General features: G+C 42.1%; 1 protein-coding gene across 2 annotated transcripts in view; it reads left to right on the forward strand.

The window, feature by feature from the left end:
* The window catches only part of VPS53 (vacuolar protein sorting 53 homolog (S. cerevisiae)), a 186,502-nt gene that overhangs the window by 44,437 nt on the left and 115,422 nt on the right, over positions 1-26,643 (forward strand). Inside the window, exons 5-7 of one of the 2 annotated variants that reach the window (XM_006863219.1) lie at positions 8,242-8,338; positions 14,970-15,079; positions 16,767-16,886. In XM_006863219.1, coding sequence (XP_006863281.1) covers positions 15,051-15,079; positions 16,767-16,886 — 149 coding nt within the window. In that variant the 5' untranslated portion in view covers positions 8,242-8,338; positions 14,970-15,050. Of the gene's footprint in view, positions 1-8,241; positions 8,339-14,963; positions 15,080-16,766; positions 16,887-26,643 lie in introns of both variants that reach the window. The other variant, XM_006863218.1, reaches the window with a different exon arrangement.

Genomic DNA, 26,643 nt, shown 5'->3' on the forward strand with positions numbered 1-26,643 from the left:
GGCCACCACCACTTATCCATACCACATTCTCTGTTCCAACAATGACACATATTTAAAAGAAAGTTTGTTAGCCACTTTTTACCTCTATGGAACCTGAAAAGTTCATTGGTTCACAAGGAAATCTTAGCAATGGAAATGGCCGTGGTCTCATTAACTAGCTGGCTCCCTGTCAGCAGGATGAGATGAGAAACTCTCAGAGATCTCAAGGGGAAAAGACAGGAGACACATAAATGCACAACTGTGGTCCTGAAAGCACAAGGCCCAGAGATATCCTGGAGCAAACAAATGAGACTGGAAGAGGGAAAATCATTCAGGTGAAACCGCAAGGGGCCTTGTAGCTAGCTCCCAGGGCATTCGGTGCAGAAGGCTCTCTAAAATCTCTACTGAAAAACTCTTAACTGTCAACTTCAGAAGGATATTTTCTTCTGAACAAAGAACCAAAATATAATTGAGACTTACTAAGTGAATAAAATTAGAATAATAGTAAGGCACGGAAGGCTGCAGTGAAGTAAGTGCCCTTTAACTTGGCAACAGGGAGGTCCTAGCTATATGTGGAAGGTAATCGTTTACTAAATTTGGACAAGTTATTCCTTCCAATGTGCCTCATTTCCTAAAGTATTGCGTTTTTGTGCCTTTTATTCATGAAAGGCATCTGAGATGTCTGCTTAAACATTTTCCCCTCTGGTGCCATTTGGAGTTGTTGCTTTCAAGGCATGCATCCTCCAGGGTTACATTTCATCAAAGGAAGCTGTGCCTGAATGCACTCACCACTCCTAGCCATTTCCGGGCTAGCCTATTTTAAGTTATGGGTGATAACAGATACAGGCAGAACTTTAAAATGCAAATGTTTAGTCTTGTTTGTGCACTGCTGAATTTTGTGTCTCAGTCTTGTCTTGTGATTTTAACGTCTGGCTTGTCTCCTAAAAACAATAAAAATTAGCTCTTCAGTTCATATTTTTAGTGGATGTGGTTTATAGAAATCGTAAATAAAAGTAACTTAACATGAAACAGAACATTGTAACGTATAAGGTGAGAATGACTCTCTTTGTCCTTTTTATTCTTTTGGCTCACACACTTGGAAATAAATCTGTATTTTAAATAAAGCCCCTTTATACTTTAGGTTTCTGAGTGGACGATGGAGGAATTAGTGTTAACACTGATGAGTCTCATCTGGCATTTGGCCAGGGCTGCAGACCTGGGAGGTACCTGGTGTGTTCTGGGACACAGGGAAGCGCGATGCCATAGTGAGGGTCTGTGAGATTCCTATAGCCCCTGCTACTGCTTGCCACCAGTGGGGGAAAGCGACTGCGTTGCTACTATTGCTCAGACTCCTTAAAGCATCTCTGCTCCAGCTGGGACTACCTTGTTTCCATAGCAGCAGCTCTCACAGGTGCCAGGGTGACCAGTAGTATCAAAGAAGGGCACTTTGCATACAAAGAGACTACTTAACCCTAGGTGTCTGCCTTCAGTGGATGTCACAAGGGGCTTTGTTGAGGACTCATCTGACAGGATAGCTCACAGCAGTGCTGGCCTTCTTCACTTCTAGCTCTATCGTTCTGTATCATATAGCTCTCTACAGTTCTTACACACAATTTAAAGACATGACCCTGACCTAGTGATGTTTTACTCTCAATGTGTAGCACAGTACATAGTAGTAGGCATTTACTTCTTAATTGAAGGAAAGAACAAAAGATACAAAGTGTCTTTTGTTTTTTTTTTCCTTCTGGAAAATGTCTTACTGTCAGTGGACCATCTCTCAGATCCATGAGACTTTCTATCTAGTATGCGTGCAGATATTGTACGGAACCACTTTACATATACAGCACTAAAAGATGGGTCTGCATTCTGTGACTCTTGTAGGGATAGTTTCATTTGAACAATCTGGAAATAGTAGGAGGTACTTTTGGTGCTGTAGGATAAGCGTTGGAGTGCTAACTTCAAGGTCAGCGATTCAAGTCCACCTGCTGCTTCTTGGAAACCCTATACAGGGTCACTGTGAGTTGGAACTGATTCCACTTAAAAAATAAAAACATTGCTACAAAATAATAGAAATCTTTATTAAACAAAAGTATCACACTGTGAAGCCGTTGTTTCTTGACATGCCATCCATCTAGGTCTATACACTTCTGAAGGCAGTGTCTCCATCTCTAACCCTTCCCCAAAGAGTGCTGTGTGTTTGATTTACACTATGTTAAAATGGTAGTTTTGATATCCTTGAAGAAGTCAAATTATGTTCCTTTTAAAGATGTTTTGAGTTTTGGGAACAATAAGGAATCCGAAGAAGCAAAATCAGGGCTGTAGGAGGGGTGGGTTTCCCAGTGAGTCTCCTAGGACAGCCCTTGCTATCCTTTAAGAATGAGTAGTTGCATTGTCATGATGGGGAAAAAAATTCTTGGCACAGTTTCCTGGCTTTTTCTCACTAATGGAGTTTTCTGTTTTCTTCATAATAAGTCCCCATGATCGTCCTGTGTCCTTCCTTCAAGAAAATTTATCCAGATTAACCCTTTGACATCCCTAAAAACAGTTGCTATAACCTTCTGAGTCGACCTCACTGCCTTGAATTTAACTGACCTGCAGACTCCCTCGGAAGCCACTGTTTTGATTAGACCTTGCTCTCTGGATCATATTGGTAAATCCAAGACTTGTTCCTGGTTACAATTTGTTCTGTATAATTGTCTTCATTAACTTCAGTTTTGCTTACAACACTGATGGGAGATAAGCTCTTTGTGCTAGGTGATCCTCACACAGTGCTTTTGGCACCGTAGCAACACTAAGACCAAGTGTATTAGTGGGAGAACTTGTCAACAGCCATCCACAGATCGCAAAACCATAGTTAAATACATTTTGTTTGGAATAAACCCACGCATGTATGAACTGGAATACTAGGAACAATACAAGGGGCTTCGAAAAGTTCAAGGAAAAATGGAATGAAAAGATAATGGAAGTTTTCCATAAACCTTTTTGAAACCCCTTTGTACTTTTTTACTTACTTTTGTATTAATAATTGTCATTTAGTGAACCCCTTCTGTGAGCTGGGTGTTTAGTATCCTCAGGCATTTTGGGCTCTCTTGATCACAGAAGACAGAATCCCAATACAAACAGATTAAAGCGAAAGGGGGATTTAGGTAAAGGTTCTTGTTGTGTCTTATTTTAAAGGAAGAGTTGAGCAGTAGACTGTGGGAAGAGTAATGTCACAGCTGGGCTTGTGAATCAGTAGAAGCCAGAGCTGGAATCTTGCTCTGTATATTTTCTGGCTCTGGTTCTCTGTGTGTTGCCTTTGTCATCTCTACCTGCAAGGCAGCCTCCTCCTTTTACTGGGAGACCTTGATGCTCTCTCATCATCAGAGAGAGATGAATGCTGTTTCCCAATTTTAATCTTAGAAAATTACAGGAAAACTCTGATTGGCAGAGCTTGGATCTAGTGTTCTTCTTGGTTTGGAGAAGTTGGTAGAGGAAGTTTTCCAAAAGGAGAGAGGAGTACTGAGTGAACAGTTCCAAAGGTGTTCATTGCAAATCCTTGCATTCCTTCCTAATAAAAAGTCTTTAAGGTAGGTGATATTAGTTCCGTTTTTTTTCGTGATGGAAAAAAAATTCCCTGGCACAAGTTTCCTAGCCTTTTTCTAACTAATGTAGTTTTCAGTTTTTTTCATAATAAGCCCCCATGATTGTCCTGTGTCCTTCAAGAAAATTTAGAGGTTACATGATTTGACAGAATCAAATAGTAACAAAGCTAAGATTCGAATTCCTGCCTGCTGGTTCAAACACCTTTGCTTTTAACTAACACAATACCCTTTTTTTTTTCTAAGAATAGGAAGGGAACCAAGAGGCACATGTAGAGTTGGGAAATAGAAATGATAGCAGAACTGTGGGGGAACCTAATTTTCTTCCCAGTAACCTTGAATATGAATCTCCTCCTTTTTTCCCAAGAAGTGTATAAAGCCATAGCAGTTCTTTCTGAAAACAAACCACCTTTTTTTCCTTCCTATAATGTCAAGAGATGGGATCTCACTTTAAAATCTTCTTAAGGCTCCCTGTGGGCCCACTGGATAAAGGGGTTATAATTCTCTGACAGAGCAAGCTGCAAAATCAGATGCATCCTAAGAGCCAGAGGGAGGGGATGTTTATTTCTGGGTTATTTCCATTGGCTCGCCCTTATCTACACAGGTGGCAGGGACAGCTCTATTATAAAAAAAAGACAAAGAGGAAGAAAGCAGCAGTCTGTGCCAGGTTCCATGCTGCTTAGCTTCTGCTCACATGACTGACAGTGGCTTTGGTGACTTGTCCATGGTCTACTTCAGGAAATACAGAAAATTAGGAAGAATGATCACAGTTAAAGATAGACAGAAATCCGGAGATAGCGTCATTGGCTTTGCTGAGTCTTCTAGACTAGCTCAGTGAGTTGCTTTGCATCACCCAGTTACAGACTTTGAGTTACTCAAGAGGCCCACTGCAGGAACTGCCTATTAATAGCTCCCTTCAGTGCAGGCTGTCACCACGCTCCAGTGCACAGCTCAGAAACTCCGGGAAGGGTGGATTGAAAGCTGACATTTAGGGGCAGTGAGTTCTGTTTTTAACCCATATGCAGTTTGGAATGGAAAAGTAGCCGTACTGTATTTTAAAGAGTGTCTAGGGACAGTACTGGAATCTTTCAGCCCGTTTTCTGATTAGCCAGGTAGTAAACTTATTTTTAAAGAAAATAGTATTAACCTTTTGTATATAGACCTTATGATTCTTTGAATTTCAAAAGCCCTTTTTCCTGTTAAATTGATTATCAGAGGGTATTGTTAAGTGCTATCAAGTCTGTTTTTACTCATAGCCACCCTGTATAGGGTTTTCATGGAGTGGCCAGTAAGGTTAAACCACTAGCCTTTGGTAAATAGTTCAGTGCTTATGCTACAGCACCACGCCAGGCCTCCTGTTAGGTGTCCAATACTAGGGTGTGTATGAGAATGGACTTGCATGATGGAATGAATGCTTCAGGAGAACCTTTTTGACTCTGGAACATTATTATAGCAAGCAAAAGTATTCCAGTCTTAAAACAAAACAAAAATACCCCACCACAAACACAAAAACCGTAACAGACAGTTTATCTTTCTTTAAGACTGTGAAATATAAGATGGTTGAGTCTTATTTGTTTGCTGGAAGAAAAAAAGTGTTCTCTTTGACATAGATGGTCCCCGGTAGATGGAGATGCCAGATTGAGAGTAAAAGAACCAGGGCTAAGGGACTGTTTCTCTGAGAAAGGATTGTGCAAAGTTCTTCAAACCTAAAGCCCCACTATCCAACTTGACCCTGTTTGCCCTCTTGGGTGAATGCCATCTGTTTGACGGTAGAGTTAATGAGCTGGATTGACACAGTAGCCTCAGCAATGGGCTCAAACATAGAAAAAAGGTCTTGGAGTTGGCACAAGTCTGGACAACATTTTGTCCTTTTATATATAAGATGCCATGATTCAGAGCTGATCAGCACATCACTATAACGTGACCTACAGTGTCACAGAAATCCATGAAAGTTGTTCCTGAGAAGGCCCTGCAGACACTACTGTAGCACGTTTTTTACACCATGTTGCAGCATTTTTTTAGAAGGCTCCGGTGGGTTTAGAATTTGCTGATTTCTTGTAGTGCCTTGAGCATTCGATTCTATGATAGTTAAGGTTTTGTGCAACTTGGCTGGGCCAGGATTCTCAGTGGTTTGGCAGTTAAGATGTACTAATCCCCTATAATGAGAGCTGCTATGAGCAACCAATCAAGTGAAAGGGGTGTGGCCTGCCTCCAGAACGTTGAACACTTTGGCGAATCTGGTTTGCGTTCTGCAGGGTCTCGATTCTGTATCCGTCTCCTCATCTGACCTCTGGTTTTTTAGACTTGAGCTTTTTGCTGTGGTGTTGCTTATTGATCCATGCCACACAGTTTTTGTTTTCATTTGAGTTGCAGTCTGTACTGAAGGCTGTAATCTTTGGTCTTCATCAGTAAGTACTTCACGTGCACGCTTGTGTTATTTGCATATCAAAGGTTGTTAATGAGCTTTCCTCTACTCCTGATGCTGAGTTCTTTATGTAGTCTTCCGTCTTGGTGGACCGTATTGCTCAGCGTACAGATTGTATAAGTATGGTGAAAGGCTGCAGTCTTGTTAGAGGTCTAATACTTAACACACGAAAACAATGGTGTGGTGTTATAGGATAAACACTTGACTGCTAACAACAAGGTAGGCAGTTCAAACCCATCAGCTACTTCTCGCAAATCCTATACAGGATGGCTGTGAATTGGAGCCAGTTGGACAGCACTTAACAGTAGCAGGTAAAGGAGGGAAATTATTTGAAAAGTTCTTCTGTAATTATCTCATTGCTCCGCTCCCTCTCTCAGATCAATCGCTCCCCTTCTAGGGGTCTTTCCCACAGTAGTCATGCCTGAGCGCCTCACAGCTGGAAAAGTCCCTTCATTGACCTCACTTACTGCCTCTGCTTTTCTCTTTGTATAGCAAAAATTTCTTGGAAAAATAGCCTATACATGGGTCTGAAAATTTTTTTGGTGAAGCACCAGATAGTCAGTATCTATTGTCTTCTTCTAGCTGATGTCTTCCTATCCCATAGATTTAAAAATCACCAATAAATTGATGATTTCTAAGTGTAGATCTCTAGTCCTTATCTCTCTTCTAAGCTCTAGACTCATTTGCCCAATTTGACATCTCTGCTTCATATCAAATAGGCTATGTACCCTTTAGCTATTGAAAATGAAACTCTTCATTTGCAAACTCTCTTCTCCCTACATCACCCACGGTAAGGAGCTCCAGAATAATAAAAGGAATCCCAGTGGCCAAAGATGTGGACAGCCTGGAAAACTCGAGAATGAAAGGGAAATATAGTCCCTGCTTCTAACAAGGAGAGAATTCCTTACAAAGGAAGTTTGCTTTTAAGATTTTTTTCTTTTAAGTTAATAAGAAAAATGAGTCCACAGTCTAGCCAGTAGCTCTTCCTTCAGGTACAGCGAATGCAGAAAGTTAAGGAATTCTGTCAGATTTTTGTCATTCTTTCTTCATTTATATTTTGCTTTCCTCTGCAACGGTGTTGTTCTTTCTAGGAGACTTGTCTGCTTCCCTGTGGGCTGGTCATACACCGCTCTAGGTTACCTTAGCCTTTAAGCATTCCTCTGCCAAAGGGCTGGGGGGACCCTGGTTGGTGCTGCTAGTCGAAGGGTTGAGGGTTTTAGTCCACAGAGAGGCATCTTAGAAGAAAGACCTCGTCATCTACTCCTTAAAGAGCACAGTTCAACACAAAGGGGGGGTCACCATGAGTTGGAGTCCAACTCGATAGTCACTGGGAAGGCCCAGTTACGGCACAAACCCCAACCAGACTCATTGCTGTTGAGTCAATTCTGACAGAGTAGAACTGCCACAGAGGGTTTCCAAATCTTTACGACAGCAGACTGCCACATCTTACTCCTGTAGAGCAGCTGGTGGATTCAAACCACCTACCTTTTGGTCAGAAGCCGAACACTTAACCATGGTACCACCAAGGGCTTCTCCAATTAGGACAAGCCACTCTTGAATCCAAAGGAAATAACTGTGCTTTTGTTGAAACAAAGCTTGAGTTCTTCTGGAGTCTGTTGACACTTTTTTAAGTGCATGCAGTCTGTGTGTGTGGTTCGAGTGCCCTTTCAACTCCCAGATTGTTTCCATCACCACTTACAGAAGCTGCAGTGGGTTGTAATACGTCTAATGTGTAGCATCCATCGTTGTAAGTTTTTATGAGTGGAAACATTTGGCTCACCATTAGCTATCAGTGTTCCTCTGAACTTGCCTTTAAGGTTTGCCACAATTCTGGAGTACCCATGCACAGTCCTGAACTTTTGGGAAGGCACAATAATCTGAGACTTCCAAAATACAGACCTTCCTAACCTCCAACTGCGAGCCACTTGTCTTTCTGTAGACGTTGGAGGTTACTGCATTTGCACACACACAGATGTGCATGTCTGATTTGTCCTCAGTACCCTGGGGAGCAGTCACTGTGATAGGAGACAGTTTTGTTTTCAAATTAAAATGTTCTGATTCAGAATCTGTGTGTTTACCTGTGTCCAAATGCTGGACTATCTGTCTGCTACTTGTTACAGCAAACTTGTCAGCACAAGTACAGTGAGTCAGGAGAGCTTTAGGAGAGTTTTCTTTTGAGGCTGAAATTGATTGTAGTGTCATGTTTGGTGCTGGTTTTGCATTGCTGCTTGTTTTCACTTATTTCTTTTACTCTAGGCACTTGAAGAGGCCCAGAAAGCGATTCAGCAACTCTTTGGCAAAATCAAAGATATCAAAGACAAAGCAGAAAAATCAGAGCAAATGGTGAGTGGAAGTGTCTAACTTTTTTTGTGCCCAAAGGAAAAGTTTGCTGCTCATGCAGTCCTACTGATGAATGGGCTTCTTCTCCCACTTCCTGTCAGCCGCAGTCCTCCTCCAGCTCCCCAGTAAGCCCCTGGGAATGCGTTCCAGATGGATTTACAAGGAGTAACTAGACACACAGTGACTCACCACCCCGCTGCTCTACATTCACAGCTCTGGTTTTAAATAGGAAAAGTTCCCTTTTTCTCCTTTTCCAAAAATAGTTTCCTAGTCATTTTGGATATCTTTCTCTGGCTTTTGTTTATATATTTCTCAATTGAGATTTATACCATGGAACTTGGTATCACTTCAAACTGGTTCTGGGCCTGGGAAGTGGCATGTATCCTGCCCGTGATACATGCTTATAGTTTTGATTATATTCTCCAGCTCCATCCTCAGAAGTCCCCCTCCACTGACCAAGAATTTAGCATCTGTGTCCTCCTACTCTGTGGCAGGCACTGTAAAGGTCTAGACATTGAATACGGAGTTCAAATTCTGACTAAGTAGCTGTCTGAATTCTAGTTTCTTCAACTGTACAATAGGAGCTCTGGTAGCATGGTGGTTATGAGTTCAGCTTCTAACCTCAAGGTCAGCAGTTCAAAACTACTAGTGATTCCGCCAGAAAAAGATGAGGCTTTTTGCTCCCATAAAGATTTACAGCCTCGGAAACCCTGTACAAGGTCGCTATGGGTCGGAACTGACTCTACGGCACTTAACAAAAACAGCAACTGTAAAATAAGGATAATAGCATCTACTTCTTGGGGTTGTTGTGAGAATTACATGGATGAAGAGCAGTGAGAATAGTCCTAGGCTTGTGGTAGTTTAGTGAATGGAAGTCACAATTATGATTATGATTAATGTCAGTAGATGTGTTTTACTACGTTCTTTGGTTACAGAAATTCCCGAACCCTTACAAGACTGATTTCTCTGTATCTTATAATCAACCCACTGCAGGAACAGATATGAAGTCACATTTCCATGTATCCTTCTGTTCTCTTCATTGGTCCTTTGGCAAGATAGGGCAGAATATGGAATGTGGGCTGAGGGGGCCAGAACATGTCCTCAGACTGTTTTTACTTTGTGCTTGCAAGGGGACAACTTGAAAAGTACAGCCTCCAAAGTCAATCTGCAAACAAACAAACAAACAACGAAACACCTACCAATCGTCCCACAGCACTCTTCACTTCGCTGCTGGGTTTGATAATCCATTGCAATGGCCAGACAAAACTCAGACATCATACTTACAGTTATGGGCTAGTCGGGCAGTTTACAGGTCACAGTGCAGAACTGGAATGTTCAGGATACTTCTGTCAGGACAGCCTCTCCTCAGCCATGCCCAACACAGGCAGGCAGTGTTACTAAGCTCTATTAGGACTGCTGATAAATGCCCCTAGAACATACCACTCCACCAAAAACCTCAGCCTGAAGGCACTCAGCTCTAGCTGTGTGGGTCCACAAACCTAGCTCCCCAGTTCAGTGCCTGGAGGCACCCCGGTCTGCAAGTAAGCCTCCTGCCCAAAGTCACTCAACTTTACTTGCTCCATAAATTGGGAAGGCCGCTGCTCGGGCTCTTGGTTCTGTTGCTGCTGCTCCTCTGCTATTCCTCTGGTGTCCCAGCTTTCTGTCCCTGGGTTGTGGAGGTTCAGTGTGCAGGAATCTTGGGGTCTAATGAACATGCTCCACTTCTGGCTCTTTCTCCGTGATGGTAGTGAGATTCCCTATTCCTGCTTCTGATATTGCTCTTTTTACACATGCTAGAGGTACACGTTTTTACAATCAAAATGAACTCTGCTAACCACTTACAAATGAATCAGAATTCTATCAGCCTCTTTTCCCACCTAAGTGCAGCAGGGCAGAAATGTTGCTTGGTGAGAGTTTCAGACTATGGCTAGGGAGCTCTGGTAGCGTAGTGGGTTGTGAGCTGGGCTGCTAACTGCAAGGTGTCAGTAGTTTGAATCTAGCAGCCAGTCTTTGGGAGAAAGATGATGTTTTCTGCTCCCATAAAGATTTACAGCCTTGAAAACCATGTTCCAGGACACTTTGAGTCAGAACCAACTCCATATCACATCACCAATACCACCACCACAGACTATAACTGGAAGACAGTCAGTCTGCCTGAGTTCAGATTCCAGTCCCTCCATTTACTAACTGGGTGACCTTCAGCAAGTTAACTGACCCCTCTGTGCCTCCGTTTCATCATTGTGGAATAGAGATAATAGTCACGTTTACATCATCAAGTTGTGAGGATTAAATGACATCAGTCCTGGCATCCTGTTAGGCAGTGAATAAGTACAAGTATTAGTTGTTGCAGTTTTTATTGTCAGTTTTTCCTACTCCCACTCCCAGGCAGACAGTGTTAGGGTCCATAACTAACCAACAGGGTGCTGAAGAGAACTCTTATCAAAGGAATCAAAATGAACAGCTGTGCTTCAGGCCAGAATTAAATAGCATTAACAGGAGCTTATATGAGGAGACTTCAAAAACTGTGGAAAAATGGAATTGAAATGTGGTGGAATTACAGTGTGATCAGAGAGTGATGTAGATTTTTGCTGTCTTTCCCCAAGAAGCGTGATTATCAGGTGCCATTGTCAGATGTGACTTTTGCTAGAGCTTATTGTACTCCAGGGAGCGTGGTGGCTTCATACGATCAACACTGGACTGCAAACCGCAAAGTCTGCAGTTCGAACCTGCCAGCCACTCCATGGGAGAAAGATGAGGCTTTCTGTTCCCTCAAAGATTTAAAGCCTTGGAAACCCTATGGGTCGCTGTGAACTGGAGCTGACTTGATGGCACCTAACAACAACAACAACAGTGTACTTAAGAGTTCTTACTCATCAGTGTCCTTATGATTCTAATTTGCTGTTCTGGACTATACTGCCTGTTCCAGTTGAAGGTGGAATACTGTGACTTAGTCTAAAGGTTCTGCTTCTAAATTTATTAGCTGTCTTATTTTAAAGCAGTTTGCTTTTCTGGATGACGTTGCTCTAGGGAGATAGTGAAGAGAGGTAGGAGTCTTTCGTTCTTTCAGTGTACCAAGCACTGTGCGAATTCCTTAATGCAGACATCTAACTGAACCCTTACAACAAACTTAGGAGTTTGGTATTAATTCTCATTCTCATTTTTATTGTTACTTATTTCATAGATGAAGGAACTGAGACTCACGTAGGCTAAACAACTTGGTGTAGAGTCATAGGATAAGCACTCGACCCCAAGGGCAGTTTGAATCTCAAGGTTGGCTGTTCGAACTCACCAGCCACACCTTGGAAACCCTATACAGGGTCTATACAGGGTCATGGTGAGTCAGAACCAACTCAAGGACACTTAACAACAGCAACAATAAACACCTTGCTCTAGGACACAGAGTTGATAAATGGTAGGACCGGGTTCTGCCCTAGATCTGCCCTTTTTCGGCTGCCCATGGGTAATAATTATGGTAAATTGTGGCTGCTGTTGTTGTTGTTAAGTGCCGTGGAGTCCATTCTGACTCATAGCAATCCTGTATAGGGTTTCCAAGGAGCGGCTGGTGAGCTTTGAACCGCCGACCTTATGGTTCAAACAGACCTCGCAGTCCGGCTCATTAGCCCACAGCACCACACCAGGACTCCTTAAGGTAAATTCTTGCAAGTATTCTGTTTTGTGTGGAGCTTTGGTAGCGTAATGATTAGGTGTTTGGCTGCTAACCAGAAGGTTGACTGTTTGAACCTGCTAGCCGTTCTGAGGGACAAAGATGTGACAGTCTGCTTCTGTAAAGATTACAGCCTAGGACTCCATGTAGGACAGTTCTGCTCTGTCCTGTAGGGCTGTTAGGAGTCACAGTCGGCTCAGTAGCAATGGACTATAGTATTCTATTTTGCAGAATGGTCTCTTAAGAATTTGACTGGAGCGCTTTTTGTGTGACCTGAATTAAGGGGTTTGTTTCAGGAATAACAAGTAGTTCAATTTATGTAGCAAAGCATAGGGTATGTGATGAGGAGGAGTTCTGGGAGCTACGGGGACTGAGGAGACCAGTCATAAAGCAGTGAGGGCCTGAACAAGGAGTAGAAAGAAGGGCACAGATTCTTGAGATGAAGCAAAGGAAGGTTGTTGTTTTTTAAACATTTTATTGTGAATTGGGTAAAGGTTTACCAAGCAGATCAGTTTTCCATTCAACAGTGCACACACATTTTGTGTCATGTCATTGATTGCAATCACCACAATGTAACATCACTTATCCCACTTCCTCCTGTGCTTCCTGTTTACATTCCTTACCTAACTTTTCTGGTAAATGCTGCCCCTTTGATCTCAAATGGTTGATTGGTCTAAGGAGTGCATACCTCCCTAGTGTTACTGTTCCCCTTGTTGACTTGTCTATTGTTTGGCTAAAAATTGATCTATGGGGTGAGTTCATGTACCAAGTTGAAGGGTAATTAAATGCCATAGTTTGGGTGTTCCACCAATCTCTATTAAACCAGTAAGCCTAATCTTTTTTATGATTTTGAGTTTGTTCCACATATTTTTTCCCAGTGTACCCGGGACATGTTACCTTTTCAGAGCAGTTGATGTAGTAGTGGCATTGATGTTCACATGGTCCATTAGTCCACTGGACTAATTGGTTTCATGTGACTTCCATTTTCATTACTCTTCTTTCCTCTGAGCAGGAGGAGATCAATAGTTAAACGTTGGGTAGCAGCTCATGAACTTTTAAGACCCCAGTCACTACTCACTAAAACAAGATGAAGAACTTTGTCTTTGTGAACTTTGGTATGCCAGTTGACCGTGGTGTCTCCTGACTGATAGGAGGTGAAAGGAATGAGAATTGTTATAGATAACTGTGACTTTTACCCTAGTGGTTAAAGACCCCTGGTGTTCTAATCGAAGCTAAGGATCCCAGAAAGAAGTACAAGAACGTATTTGTAGGAAAGAGAAAGATTTCAGTATTGAAAGTGAGTGTGACCAATTGATAGCACCAGACTCCTAGATCTAGTTTGTTCTATCACTCCTGCTCTCTTTTGCCCCAAAGTTAATTATTCAGTAAAGAGGGGGTGAGTTCTTACCTTTTTGTGGTGGTTGCTATGGGAATAGAGGTAGTTTGATGACCTAAGGGTTAAAGGTGGAAAGCAGGCTAGATGGGAAAGTTCCTTTGAAAGAGGCTTTGTTCTGCCAAGATCCAGGTCAACTTTGCAGGCTTTTTTTTTACCCAGTGGGATCAAACTCTTAAAAACTCTGGTAACATGAACCTTCTGTTTTGAATGGAAGACACACCCATCCAATGACTAGAATGTGTGTGTTTTGTGGTAAGGATGCTCCCTCCCAGGTGTCCAACAACTTGGCAAACCAAATTGCTAGTGAGGAAGTGTTTTTGGTCTATGTGGACTCAGACAATTTAATGAAATGCTTTACCTGGATTGTAGTAAAGTTGGGGAATTCTTCTTGCTTCACTGTTTTAATTATGTATTTTTTGTTTTATTGTGGTAAGACACATGTAACAAATTTTTGCCATTTCAACCATTTTTCATACATAATTCAGTATCATTAGTTGCAGCCATTACCACTACCCATTTTTTAATTTCTTCATCACCTATAATAGAGACTCAGTACCCCTTACACAATAATTCCCTCTTTCCCCCTCCTACTTACCCCTTGTAACTAGTAATAAATGTTGGTCTCCATATAATTGCCTATTCTAGATATTTAATATAAGTGGGATCATCTAAGATATATCCTTTTGTATCTGGCCTCTTTCATTTAGCATAATGGTTTCAAGGTTCATCCATGGTGTAACATGTATTATAACTTAATTTCTTTTTATGGTGGAACAGTATTTGATTACCACAGTTTCTTTGTTCATTCCTCTGAGGATCGATGGACACTTGGACTGTTTCCACCTTTTGTCTATTATGAATAATAGTGCAATGAAAATTGGTGTATAAGTATTTGAATACCTGCTTTCAGTTCTTTTGGGTATATACTTAGAAGTGGAATTGCTGGGTGTGACTTCACTCTCTCTTGGACCTATTGGAGCAACACTGTTAGAATTCTGTCCCTCAAATTACCTTTAAGCTCCCTGAAGATTATTCCTCCCTTTATAACATTACTTGGTAAATTTATGTTATGCTGATGACATTTTAGTCTTCTTGAGATTTGAAAGTTTTTTCCTTGCTGAGACCTGGACAATAAACCATAGTCCCATTAATAAAGAACATCTCAGTAGAAAAACCTGATTAATACTATCCATTTTGTACTGAGTCTTCTAGCTCCAGTTTCAGAGGGCGTACTTTTCTAATCTTGTTCAAAAGATAATGCCCTGTTTTTAGGTCCTGTAGTCTTTATACTCTGAATGTAAGTTTTTATTTGGATCACTCTATTTGAGGTGAAAAATAAAGTTAATTTCATTCTTACAACTGAGGATTTTATAACTCTGGGTTAAGACTTTTGAAGAAATGTCAGGTTGGATTTACATGGACTTGGAAATTATTTTGATTTTGTGTTTTTTTTCTAAGGACTAGGAACCTGGGGTTTTATCTTGTTTCACTTACATTGACAGTGCTTTCTTGTGACGCTGTTTGCAGATGGCTTTTCTTACCTTCCTCCTTTCTCTCCTGTGGTTTTTCATTATTTAGGTTAAGGAAATCACCCGAGATATCAAGCAGTTAGATCATGCCAAGCGCCATCTGACCACCTCCATCACAACGCTGAACCACTTGCACATGTTGGCAGGCGGCGTCGAGTCCCTCGAGTAAGCAGTGCTAACTTTCTCTGTTAGGTCCAGGAAATGTGCCGCATGAGGAAAATGGCACTGTGGGGTTATTCACTTCTCAACCAGGCAGGTTCACCAGCCTGCCCCACTTTCTGCCAGGCTACTTCAAGTGTTCAGCCACCATTTTTACTTCATGTTCTGTGGTGATCTTTGAAGTGAGGTGAAACTGAGTCTGCAGGGGACCCAGAAAGGTCCATGGGGGATGACTCCGAGGAGATAAGTCATTTTATGTGGTCAATCTATGCCATTAAAGTGGACAGGATGATTCAGGTCATTATCAGTCCCTGTTACCTATGCCTGGCAAGTTTTCCTGTATGGATTAGGGCTAAATTATACTGTCATTGAATGTGCCATATGGAAATAGACTTCCATTCAATCCACTTTTTCAAAGACAGTAGCTTCCTGTTTGACTTGTAAAGTAAGTATAGTGAATGACACATGGGCACATGGAAGTGGTAGTAAAAGAACAAGATGATTACCACAAAGAAGTGAACCAAGCCCTGACATTGCAGTTCACTTCTGGGGCCTCTCTCAAGTTGAGAATTCCCTCTGCCCCACCTCACTGTAATTCTACATGTGGACAGAGAGAACATCTTCACTGAGAACTTGATACATTCCAAAGTCTCAGAAGAAGGAGTAAACCTGGAAGGGAAGAGAAAGTTTTGCCAGACTCATCCCTGAGGTCTCCTAGTCCTGGTATGAGCATCAGGGGATTCCTGGTCCAATCTCTCATGAGATCAGCAGGCCAATGGGAGACCAAAAGGACAATTTCCTCTGACGTGTTCCCCAGTAGTTTAGTGTTCTCCACCAAACCGTCCTACCAAGCAGGGCTTGGAACATAGCGCCTTGGCTTGAACTTGATATTATCTTTTTAATATGCCTAAGGGAAGTCATAAATTAGATGTTTAATATAAAGGCCCAACCCTAATGAAAAATTTCATACTAATGGTTTGTACTTCTGGACTGTATGTAACTTGATTTTATCAGCATTGTTTTATTTAAGCTTCATTAAATTTAGCAGTTTATTTATGACAGGGATTATTTCTGACAAAATTGCATAACCTACAGGTCTGGATTAACATATAAAGGCATATAAATATCCTTTGTTGTGCTCTATAAAAATGTGTTTGATATGCCTATAGACTGTAATTCTTAAGATAGTGATCTAGATCTATAATCTAGACTGTAATCTTGATGGGAAAAAATTGCTAAATCCTTTCTCCAGTTGAGCAGCTGGTGGATTCAAACTGCTAACTTTTTGGTTAGCAGCTAAGTGCTTAATCATTGTACCGCCAGAGTCTGTACAACCCAGCCCAAAAGTCAAATCCACGTTCTTTTTAGATTCCCCTCCCACGCCCATTGAGAATCTACCACTCTCTCATTCTTTCATTCCCCCAGAGCCTGTAACTTGTACACCTATTTAGAAGTTAGTACATCCTTAGTGTTAGATGTGTCCTTACTATTCCCCTTACTAAACAATGTCTCGCTGAGGATTCAGACCCTGAGTTTTTCCTACACCAGTGTCCAACACCATACATACTCAGTGCTCACTAAATGCTGATTAAATCCCGTGGGTGTGTATTTCAGAGCTCGGAGTAGCTTGTTACACCTGTATTCTGTGCCCTTCGTGGTTTTCTAGAGTTCTCAGCTCCTTATTTCTGTGCAGGGCCATGACCAGGCGAAGACAGTATGGAGAAGTTGCTAATCTCCTCCAGGGTGTGATGAATGTTCTGGAGCATTTCCACAAGTATATGGGAATCCCACAGATCCGGCAGCTTTCCGAAAGGTAAAATGTCATGGGAGAAAAGGGTTTTCCCATAAGAAAATATGGTGTTAGGAAATGATGAGCACTGAATTCAATATAGTCATTACAGAAGCTTACTGTAGGAAGGAAGCTTAAATGTTATTTGTTTGAACTCTTTCTGATGCAGGCATGCCCTCTTCACTACCCCTTACCAGTGCTACCTCTGTCTTCACTGCTACCCAGGGTTAGATAGTTTCCGGGTATCATTGGAATGGCAGCCAGTGAGTTATACATATGTATGAACAACTCCCAGTTATCTATGTTTGTAAGGGAAACAGTTCCAATTACCTATTTTGGCTTAACAAATCACCATAAGATTAAATGGCCTAAAAGAACCATTAGTTTGCTCAAGTAATTTCTGGGCTCTGGAGTACAGCTTGTCTCTGCTCCTAGTATTAGCTGGGGTGACTCAGGAGGCACTGGGGGCTCCATTTTTGAGAGAGCTCACTCTCTCAACTACTGGCAGGTTGATCCTTGCTGTCATCTGGGAGCTCACTGGGGTTGTGGGCTGGGATCTTGATTGTCCTCCATGAGGGATCTGGGTTCCAAGAATTAACATCTCAGGAGAATCAAGCCTTGGGTGTGACATAGCATCACTTCTGCTATAGTCACCAGGCTGCCAGGATCTAAGGGGTGGGAGCATAGAGCCTCCCACCCAATAGGAGGACTGTCAAAGTCACATAGGTAAACAGAACATGTGGGATGGGAGATCCTATTGTGGTAGTCTTTAAAAAATACTGTGTGCATTGTCACCTCAGATGTGGCAAAATGATGATTTGCCCTGTCTAATCCTGCTATGTGCATTTAAATTGTAATAGCCATGGCCCAATTACCTTCCCAAAAGCTTTTATTTACTTATAGTTACATTTGCATAATATATGAATATGCATTTCCCCTGACCCATAGCAACAGTTGATATTGTCAGATTTTTTTCATTTTTTAAAGCTGATGGATGAAAAATGGTACCTAGTTAGCTTTCTTTTTTCTTTTTCTGGTAACTAGTAACATTAATATTATTTCATTTGATTGTTAACCATTTGCATTTCCTTTGTGAAGTGACTATATTCTTTGTCTATTTGCCTGTTGAGTTACTTATTCCTTTCTTACTGATGTATAGGCGGTTCTCGATACATTCTGAGGATTATTAGTCCTTTGTCAGGTTGGATAAAATATGCCTATAAAACCATATGTGTCTTGTGAATATTTTAGAGGCAGAGCCTTGGCTACCCTTTCAGTTTCTTCTGTGGTAATGGGTCTCTTTAGGTTATCTATTCCTTTTGAGTCAGTTTGGGAATTTATATGTATATTTAAAATCATCCATGCAGTCTAGGTTTTCAAATGAATTGGTATGAAGTTGTATATGGCACTCCCTTATAATTAAAAAAATCTTCCCTATAGCTGCAGTTTATTTCTATTTTTATTTATTTATGTTTGTCTCAATTAAATTTGACAAAAGGTGCCTAGATTTATTGGTGTTCTCAAAGACTTGATCAACTATATGTGACTATTGTTTTCTCTTTCATTAATTTCTGCTTGTATCTTAATTCTTTCCTCTATATTTACTTTAGGTTTCTTTTAGTATTTTCCCCAAGCATCTTAATTTGAAAATTAAGTTAATTTTTATCAATCATTTCAGTTCATCTAAGACTACAAATTCTCTAGTTTATTGTTGTCTACTTTCTGTTAATTTTGAGATTTAGTCCTTTTGTTGTTAGGTGCCTTTGAGTCGGTACCTGTTTCATAGTGACAGCAGAGTGAAACACTGCTCTGTCCTGTGCCATCCTCTGAATTGTTCCATTGGAGCTCATTGTTGCAGCCACTGTGACAGTCCATCTCATTGGTGTTTCGTGGGAGAAAGATGAGGCTTTCTGTTCCTGTAAAGATTTACAGTCTTGGAAACCCTATACAGGGTCGCCGTGAGTCCGAACTGACTCCACGTAACATCACCACTACGACCACCACCATAACATATTCATATATATTGTGATTATTGACATGTTTAGAATGTTTTATTTACTCCATGAGAGTATACGCATCCAGAAGGCAGCAACTTTGTCTTTTCATTCAGTTACTTAGAACAGTGCCTGGCTCATAGTACATGCCTAAGAAAAAACATATGGAACGAATGAATTGAATGAGTGAATCAAGTAAAACACGATTTGCTTGTTTTTCATTTTCACTATTCCCATCCTCCTCAGCATGTCTCATAGTTACACCATCCGACATTTTCGTGCTGGTTCGTTACTGATTTCTTTCTTTGCCTTTATAATAAACACTTACACAGTTTTCTTCTTGGATGTATTCATTTACAATTTTTGCTGAAGTAAGTCCTCTGGTGATTCTCTGAAAGGTGGTATAGTGTAGGAGGAGGGGACGGGGAACCTCCTGTGTCAGAAAACTTTATTTCATTTTCCACTAGAATCATAGTTTGGCTGGATAAGAATTTTGCTTAAAAATGTGTAGAGGTGTTATTTCATGGGCTGGCATTTATTTGCTGGTGCCTACTCCACATCTGAAATTAAGATGCTTAACAATAAGGGAAGTCCGACTGTTACCACAAGAGCATGCAGGTTGCTTGCCCAGAAGACATCAAGGCAAGTGGTCGGGTCCTCTCATTGCAAATTATCTTCCAAGACTAAGATGCAAGGGAAATAAACGCTTTGATTGGTAACCATGCACGTCACCCAGAAGGGGAAGTGACAAAAGAACATCAATGAAGTGGTGAGCTAAGCCCTACATCGTTCAGCAAACTACTGTGAACCCCGGGTGGAGACCTGGTCGGCCAGCAGCGAGGCAAGACCTGGGGACTCATGGACACAGAGTCAATGACACAGCCACAGAGGACTAGAATGGAGAGTGGGGCAGCCAGCCGATAAAAAGAGGGCGGACAGATGCAAGAACACCCACATTGGCAGATGATACCCACTTGACCTGGCTTCAATGACTGGATGAACAGAGCTCAACCCGAAGAAGAAAGAAGAGGGAAAAAAAAAGTGTCATCTGATACAATTCGATAAACATGACCTACACCTATAAATGCAGTAGCGCAAAAGAGGAAACAAATTCCTGTTGCAAGAACTATTCCCACCCCCTCCACACAAAGGGTAGACAGGGATGGGCAACTTGGACAATGGCTACCCAAAATGGGGGGAGGGATACAAAGGTAAGAAGTGACTGGCTTACAAGCTTTCAAGAGGGAACCTAGATCCAAAGGGCATGGAGGAAGGTAGAGTCTCCAGTGAATAGTATCCAGCCTGTCCAGGAAGGGCTGATGAAACAAAATACAGATGGGTCTCTTGTGATGCAATAGTGAATAATTGTTATCAGGACTGATTGTGAGGGTTGGAAATCTAAAGGTGGATATTTTGTAGCAAGGAGGGGATTGATTAACTTTTCAGCCTAGGAGCGGAGGACCCTAGGACCATCAATGGAGAAAAGCGGAGAGCGGGATCCTACCCAGAGAAAGAGTGAGGCCTGAGATGGAGGCAGAGAAGACGACGTCAAGAGATGGTGTGGCTGGGGACTTGGGATCCGGAGAGGGAAAGGGGCTGAGGACTGTGGTGGTGGTGGTGGTGGGTGCAGGCTTACAGGGTACACCCTTTGGTTGGGTGAGGATGCATAGACGGGATGGTAACTATGCCAGTGAAATGATAGATGATGGAATGAGTGTAAAGCTAATGTTTTCCCATGTAGACTGTCACACAATTCACAATAAAACACACAATACAAAAGTTAAGATGCTTGCTCTTCCTTTCTCCGATTGTTGATCTGGTTTGGTGTGCTTTTGCTTTAGAAGCCTTTGCAGTGTGCAGGTTAGAGAGTCGGCTTTTTTCAGTCAGGCTGCTCAAAAGACTCACAAGTTATTTCAAAAGAAAACAAAAACCAATTTCCGTGCTGTCAAGTCTATTCCGATTCACAAGGCACCGACACAGGATCGAGTAAAACTACCCCATAGGGTGTCCAAGGCTCTCAGTCTTTACAGAAACAGATTGCCATGTCATTCTTCCTCAGAGTGGCTGATGGTGGTTTCGAACTGCTGACCTTTTAGTTAGCAGCCAAGTGCTTAACCTGTATACCACCAGGGCTCCTTTCATTAGTCACTGAACTTCTGAGAAGTTACTCTTTTATTCCTTCAGGTAGTCTCTATGCTTTGTTCTTTCTCTCCATTCTCTTTCCAGAATTCCTATTACACTGAATAGTGGAACTTTCAGATCTGCTGCTGTGTTTGTTAATTTTCCTTTCATACTTTCCATCTTTGGCCTTTTGGGCTGCTTTCTGAAAGAACGCCTCAGTTCAGTCTTTCTGTTGTACTGTATTCTTCAGTGTGTTCTGCTATTTGGCCCAGCTTCTGGGTGTTTATTTGAACAACCTAACTTTTTAATGGCCTGAATAACAAGTTGATTCTTTTATCATGGGTATAATAACCTCTTAAATCTCTCAAAGACTGTGTTGTTGTTAGGTGCATTCCAGTCAGTTTCAACTTATAGCAACCCTGTATAACAATTCCAAGGCTGAAAACCTTTGTGGGAGCAGAAAGCCTCATCTTTCTCCTGCCTAGCAGCTGGTGGACTCTTAACTGCCGATTTTGCAGCTTGCAGTCCAGTGCTTATCCTACAGAGCCACCGTGCTCCCCCTCAGAGACTGTTGTTATTGTTGTTAGGTGCCATCGAGTAGGTACTGACTCATGGCTATCCTTGGCACAACAGAATGAAACACTGCCCGGTCCTGTGCCAACCTCACAATCGTTGCTCCGCTTGTGACTGTTGCTGCCACCACTGTGTCAATGCATCTCATTGGGCACGGTCTTCTTTTTCTCCGACCCTCCACTTTGCCAAACATGATGTCCTTCTCCAGAGACTGGTCCTTCCTGATAATATGTCCAAAGTATGAGAGACAAGAGTCCTGGTGTGGTGCTGTGAGTTAATGCGCCAGACTGCAAAGCCATTTGAACTGCAAGGTTGGTGGTTTAAGCTTACCAGCTGCTCCTAGGAAACCCTATACAGGGTCACTGTGGGTCAGAAACAACTCGACAGCACTTAACAACAACAAAATGAGAGACAAGTCTGGCTATCCTGGCTTCCAAGGAGCTCTCTGGCTGCACTTCTTGCAACACAAATCTATTTGTTCTTTCAGTAGTCTATGGTACTTTCAGTATTGTCCTCCAACATCATAACTCAAATGCATCAATTCTTCTATGGTCTTCCTTATCCACTGTCCAATTTGCACATGTATATGAAATTATTGAAAATACCATGGCTTGGGTCAGATGCACCTTAGTCCTCAAACTTACATCTTCGTTCTTGAGCACTGTCAAGAGGCCTTGTACAGCAGATTTGCCCATCTTTGTTAAGTACCATGGAGTTGGTTCCGACTCATAGTGACCCTGCACAGGGTTTCTGAGGCTGTAAATCTTGACGGGAGCAGAAAGCCTCATTTTTCTCTTGTGGAACAGCTGGTAGTTTCGAATTGCCAACCTTGAGGTTAGCAGCCCGATTCGTAACCACTACGCTACCAGAGCTCCTTGCCCATATGTTGTATTTATTTTAAAGCTCTGTATTTCCTGTCCTCTGCTGGAAGGTGTTTGATTTGTTGAGCATGTGGCTCCTTCTTGATGTTAGTTAGTTGTTTGCCACGGAGTCGACTCTAACTCATGATGACCGTATGCACGCACAACAGAACAAAACAACATCCAGTCCTGCATCTGCTTCACAATCACTGTCCTGTTTGGGTTCATCGCTGTAGCTGTTGTGCCAATCCATCTCACGAGGTGACTCCTTTGATTCACCAAATAGGATCTTCTCCTGTAGCCGTTCATCCTGCATATTAGCATACCCAAGGACAGTGTTCTGTTGTGATCCGTAAGGTTTTCTGTGGCTAAGTTTGAAAGATCACTTGGCCTTTCTGCTTAGTCTGTTTTCGTCTGAAGCTCCACTGAAAGCTGTCCGCCATAGGTAACCCTACTGGTATTTGAAGTATCAGTGGCACAGCTTCCAGGCATCATAACACACAAGCCACAGTAGGACAGACTGACCCAGGAGTTAGTCTGACCTTGAATGCGCTTTTACTGCCACATGCTAGTGGAGAGAGGTGGGATGTGCTGGTTAAGTATACCACAGACAGTTCTTCCAAAGTGTGCTGGGGCTACCAGGTGAGTGTGCCGGTGGCTGATCTTCTAGGCTTGATGTCATTTCCTCTGGCCACTGCTGGGTATTTCAGCCTGAGGATGCATACCTATTATCTTTTGTTGCCTGCTGCCTGACTCGGTGGGCAAGGTGGTGAATGCAGACATGACACTGGCTTTGTTGCTCCAATTGTAGAATCTCAGCATGCCCCCGGCCCCTTCATGCTTCTGGTGTCTGCCGTCCTCAAGTGGGTCTTATCTGAGCAGCTCACACAGTCAGTGGCTGCCTTCACTCCTGTCCCTTCCAGTATTCCTCAGTGTCTGGTCTGCTTGCCTGGTTCTGGAGTCTTGTTTAAAAACTTTATTTTTCCTAAGGATCTGAGGCAGGAAGGGGAGGTGGAAGCACGTGATCGGTAAGCCATCTTACAGTGGAAATACCAAAGGACTGCGAAGGAATGTTGGAATGGAGCTTGCCAGAATGCTGGGGAAATCACCACCCTTCCCTCATCCTTCCTCAGCCCTTCACACTTAGAGCTGGCTGATTGCCATATCAGACCAGGTCACGCAGCAGCCAAGAAATCAGGCAAATAGGCCACCAGTAGGAGCTTTGAGAAAGGAGGCGGCTTGGGTAGAGAAGGCAGCCTTTATTTCTCTCAGTGGGCAGGGAAGAGAAAGCAAACAGTGCCACCTCCACCAACAGTCCTGACAATATGTAGTTGCTCTCCTTTTCCCATCCAAGTAGTCTCTCCTTTACTTGCCCACTAGTTTACTGTGTGCCTTCTGTATCCCTGTGCCGGGCTCTGAAGGCATCAGAGAAGAAACACATACGCTCTCTGCCCTCAGGCTCACCATTTGTGTGTGGAGAACAGAGACACTAATGAAAAAGTCAATAAACTGTAAATGCAGCAGAACTATACAGGTTATAGCAAGATCTCAGGAGAGGAATGGACTCGCCTTCAGGGGGTTGAGATTAGCGTTCTGTTTCAATTTGAATCTTAAAAGGATGAGTTGGAGTTAACCACTGAGACAAGAAGCGAAAGAGGGAACACTTGAGTCCTTTGGGAGGCAGTTGTTGTTCAGTGCCACTGAGCCGGCTCCAACTCATGAAGACCTTGTACAGAGTTTCCGAGGAGCAGCTGCCAAGTTTGAAATGCCAACCTTGTGGTTCAAACCAACCTTGTGGTCCAGTACTTATCCTACAACATACGTAAAGGGTCAGATTTTATTTGTTGTGCTTAAGAATGTTTAGTTTTATGGGTAATGGAAGGTCTAAGCAAGGAGGGTTATGATCTAATTTGTGTCTTGTAAAAGATTGGTGGGATTATAGCTACAAATAGAGTAGGACTATGGTCTAAACTAGGAATGGTAAAGACCTTACCAGTAAGGAAGGCAGTGGCCAGAAGTAGATATGAGGTGGATTTAACAGTTGGTTACCAGTTGATTGAGTGGGGTGGGCATTGTTAATGGCAGGAATATGGCAGATGAGAATTTGATTTATAGGAAGCAGTTGCGAGGCAAAGAAGAAAATACACTTTGTTAAGTCTCTTCATATTTTTCAAAGTAAGAGGCAGTTTTATAAATTTGTGGAAACTTTGTGAATTTCACTGTTATAATACCATTCTCCTTAGAAAGAGGAAATTCAACCTTCTATCAATGTATTTCAGTGTTCAAACATGTATGATTGTGTAGGGTTATTGCAAAAAAATTTTTTTCATTTGTTTCACAGCCTCTATTTGCAAAAATTCTCTATAGGTTACTGTAGAATATATGCTATTAAGTAACACTAAAAAAAGGACATAAGAAGAGAAATTGTTTTTTAAGAAGTACTAAAAGTTTAAGGAAAGTACCGGTTTCTTATTTTTAGTATCATTTCTGACGAATTTTGCTCCTTTATGTTTACATAGTGATGGCAGAACCATCTGGAAGTGATAGAAACAGCTGCTTGTTTGGAAAGAGAAGACAGGAGAGTTACACCCTATACGTTGTTTTAGTTTCTCTAATTTAGTAGCTTACTGTCTATAAATTGTAGAAATCATAACAAAAGTTGTTTTCTAAAATCTTTGCCTGTGCATTTGAAATACGCAACTCATGGGCTTTAGTTTAAATATGTCCATTTCTTTCAGCTACCCTCCTGGAAAATGCATAAATATTTAATGTAGCATTAAGAGAAAGATTTTTTTTTTCACTTTCTTTAATATTGTCTTTATGTTTCAAAGCCTCCTGGCTTGCGAATCTTCATGGGAGTGAATTAGTCAACATTTCCCAAGGAAGAATGAAAGGATTCCTGAATTCTCTTGACTAATCCCTGAACTAAAATATTATTTTCCAGGGCTATTTCTAACTTCTTAGATGGGAGAGATGTTTGGCAGGCTGGTTGTTCGCATGGTGTATTGAAAATAACTAAACTAGGGGCTGGGGAAACCTGACCAGCTGTGTGGCTCTGACAAGGTTTTTCTGAGCTTCCCTCTCAGTTTCTCAAGTAAATGGGTTGTACTTGATGATCTCAAAAGCATTCCATTGAGTCACGCTGTGAATCTAGGTTAAGATTCTTTAGAGCGCCTGCGCCTTTGGAAAAGTTGCATCTAACTGATCCAGACATTTGCTTCAGTACAGACCTTGTGCATTTGTGAACTTTGAGGCTGTTTTCTACCTTACTGTCATTCACGAGGTAATGGACATGTCTGGGTTACGTTATCCACAGATGTCTAAATAGTTTTCATAATTTCCTGCCCCTCTGCAACCACCTCTTATAAAAACTGAGCACATTTAGGAAAGGGCACCTGTGGACAACACTGAGGCCTCATGGCAGAGCACCCATAGAGGATGCCAAAAGCTACATGATTCACTTTCTTTTCTGGATAGCCCGTGCATCTTTTCTTTTTTTAAAACAGTGACTAATATTAAAGTACCAGTGTGGCACTGTAGGAGAAGCACTGGGATGCTAACCACCAAGTCAGCAGTTCAAACCTACCAGCCACTCCTCGGAAACCTTATACAGGGTCATTGTGAGTTGGAACCGACTCGATGGCACTTGACAACAAAAGCCACCTCCCAAGTATCTAGATACCAAGAGAAATTTTTATTTCCCTGTCCTCTGCTTAGGTGATTGAGTAGCACAAATGCTTTGGGCTCTTGATTACTAACTTAAAGTTTGGTGGTTTGAACCCATCCAGCAGTTGTTGTTGTTGTTGGGTGCCATTGAGTTGGTACCGATTCATAGCAACCTTATGCACAGCAGAACGAAACACTGCCCGATCCTGGGCCAATCTTACTACTGATGCCACGCTTGAGTCCATAGATGCTGCCATTTGGCCAGTCCATCTTGTTGTGGGTCTTCCTCTTTTTCTCTGACCCTCCACTGTACCAAATATGATATACTTCTCCAGCGACTGGTCCCTCCTGACAATATGTCCGAAGTATGAGAGACGAAGTTTGGCCATCTTGGCCTCCAAGGAGCATTCTGGCTGCACTTCTTCCAAAACAGATCTATTGGTTCTTTTGGCAGCCCATTGCACTTTCAACGTTCCCTTCCAACACTGTAACTCAAAAGCATCAATTCTTCTAGGGTCTTCCTTATTCACTGTCCGGCTTTTGCATCCATATGAGGTTATTGAAAAT

The sequence above is a fragment of the Chrysochloris asiatica genome, unplaced genomic scaffold (assembly GCF_000296735.1).
Source record: "Chrysochloris asiatica unplaced genomic scaffold, ChrAsi1.0 scaffold00054, whole genome shotgun sequence".
NCBI lineage: Eukaryota > Metazoa > Chordata > Mammalia > Afrosoricida > Chrysochloridae > Chrysochloris > Chrysochloris asiatica.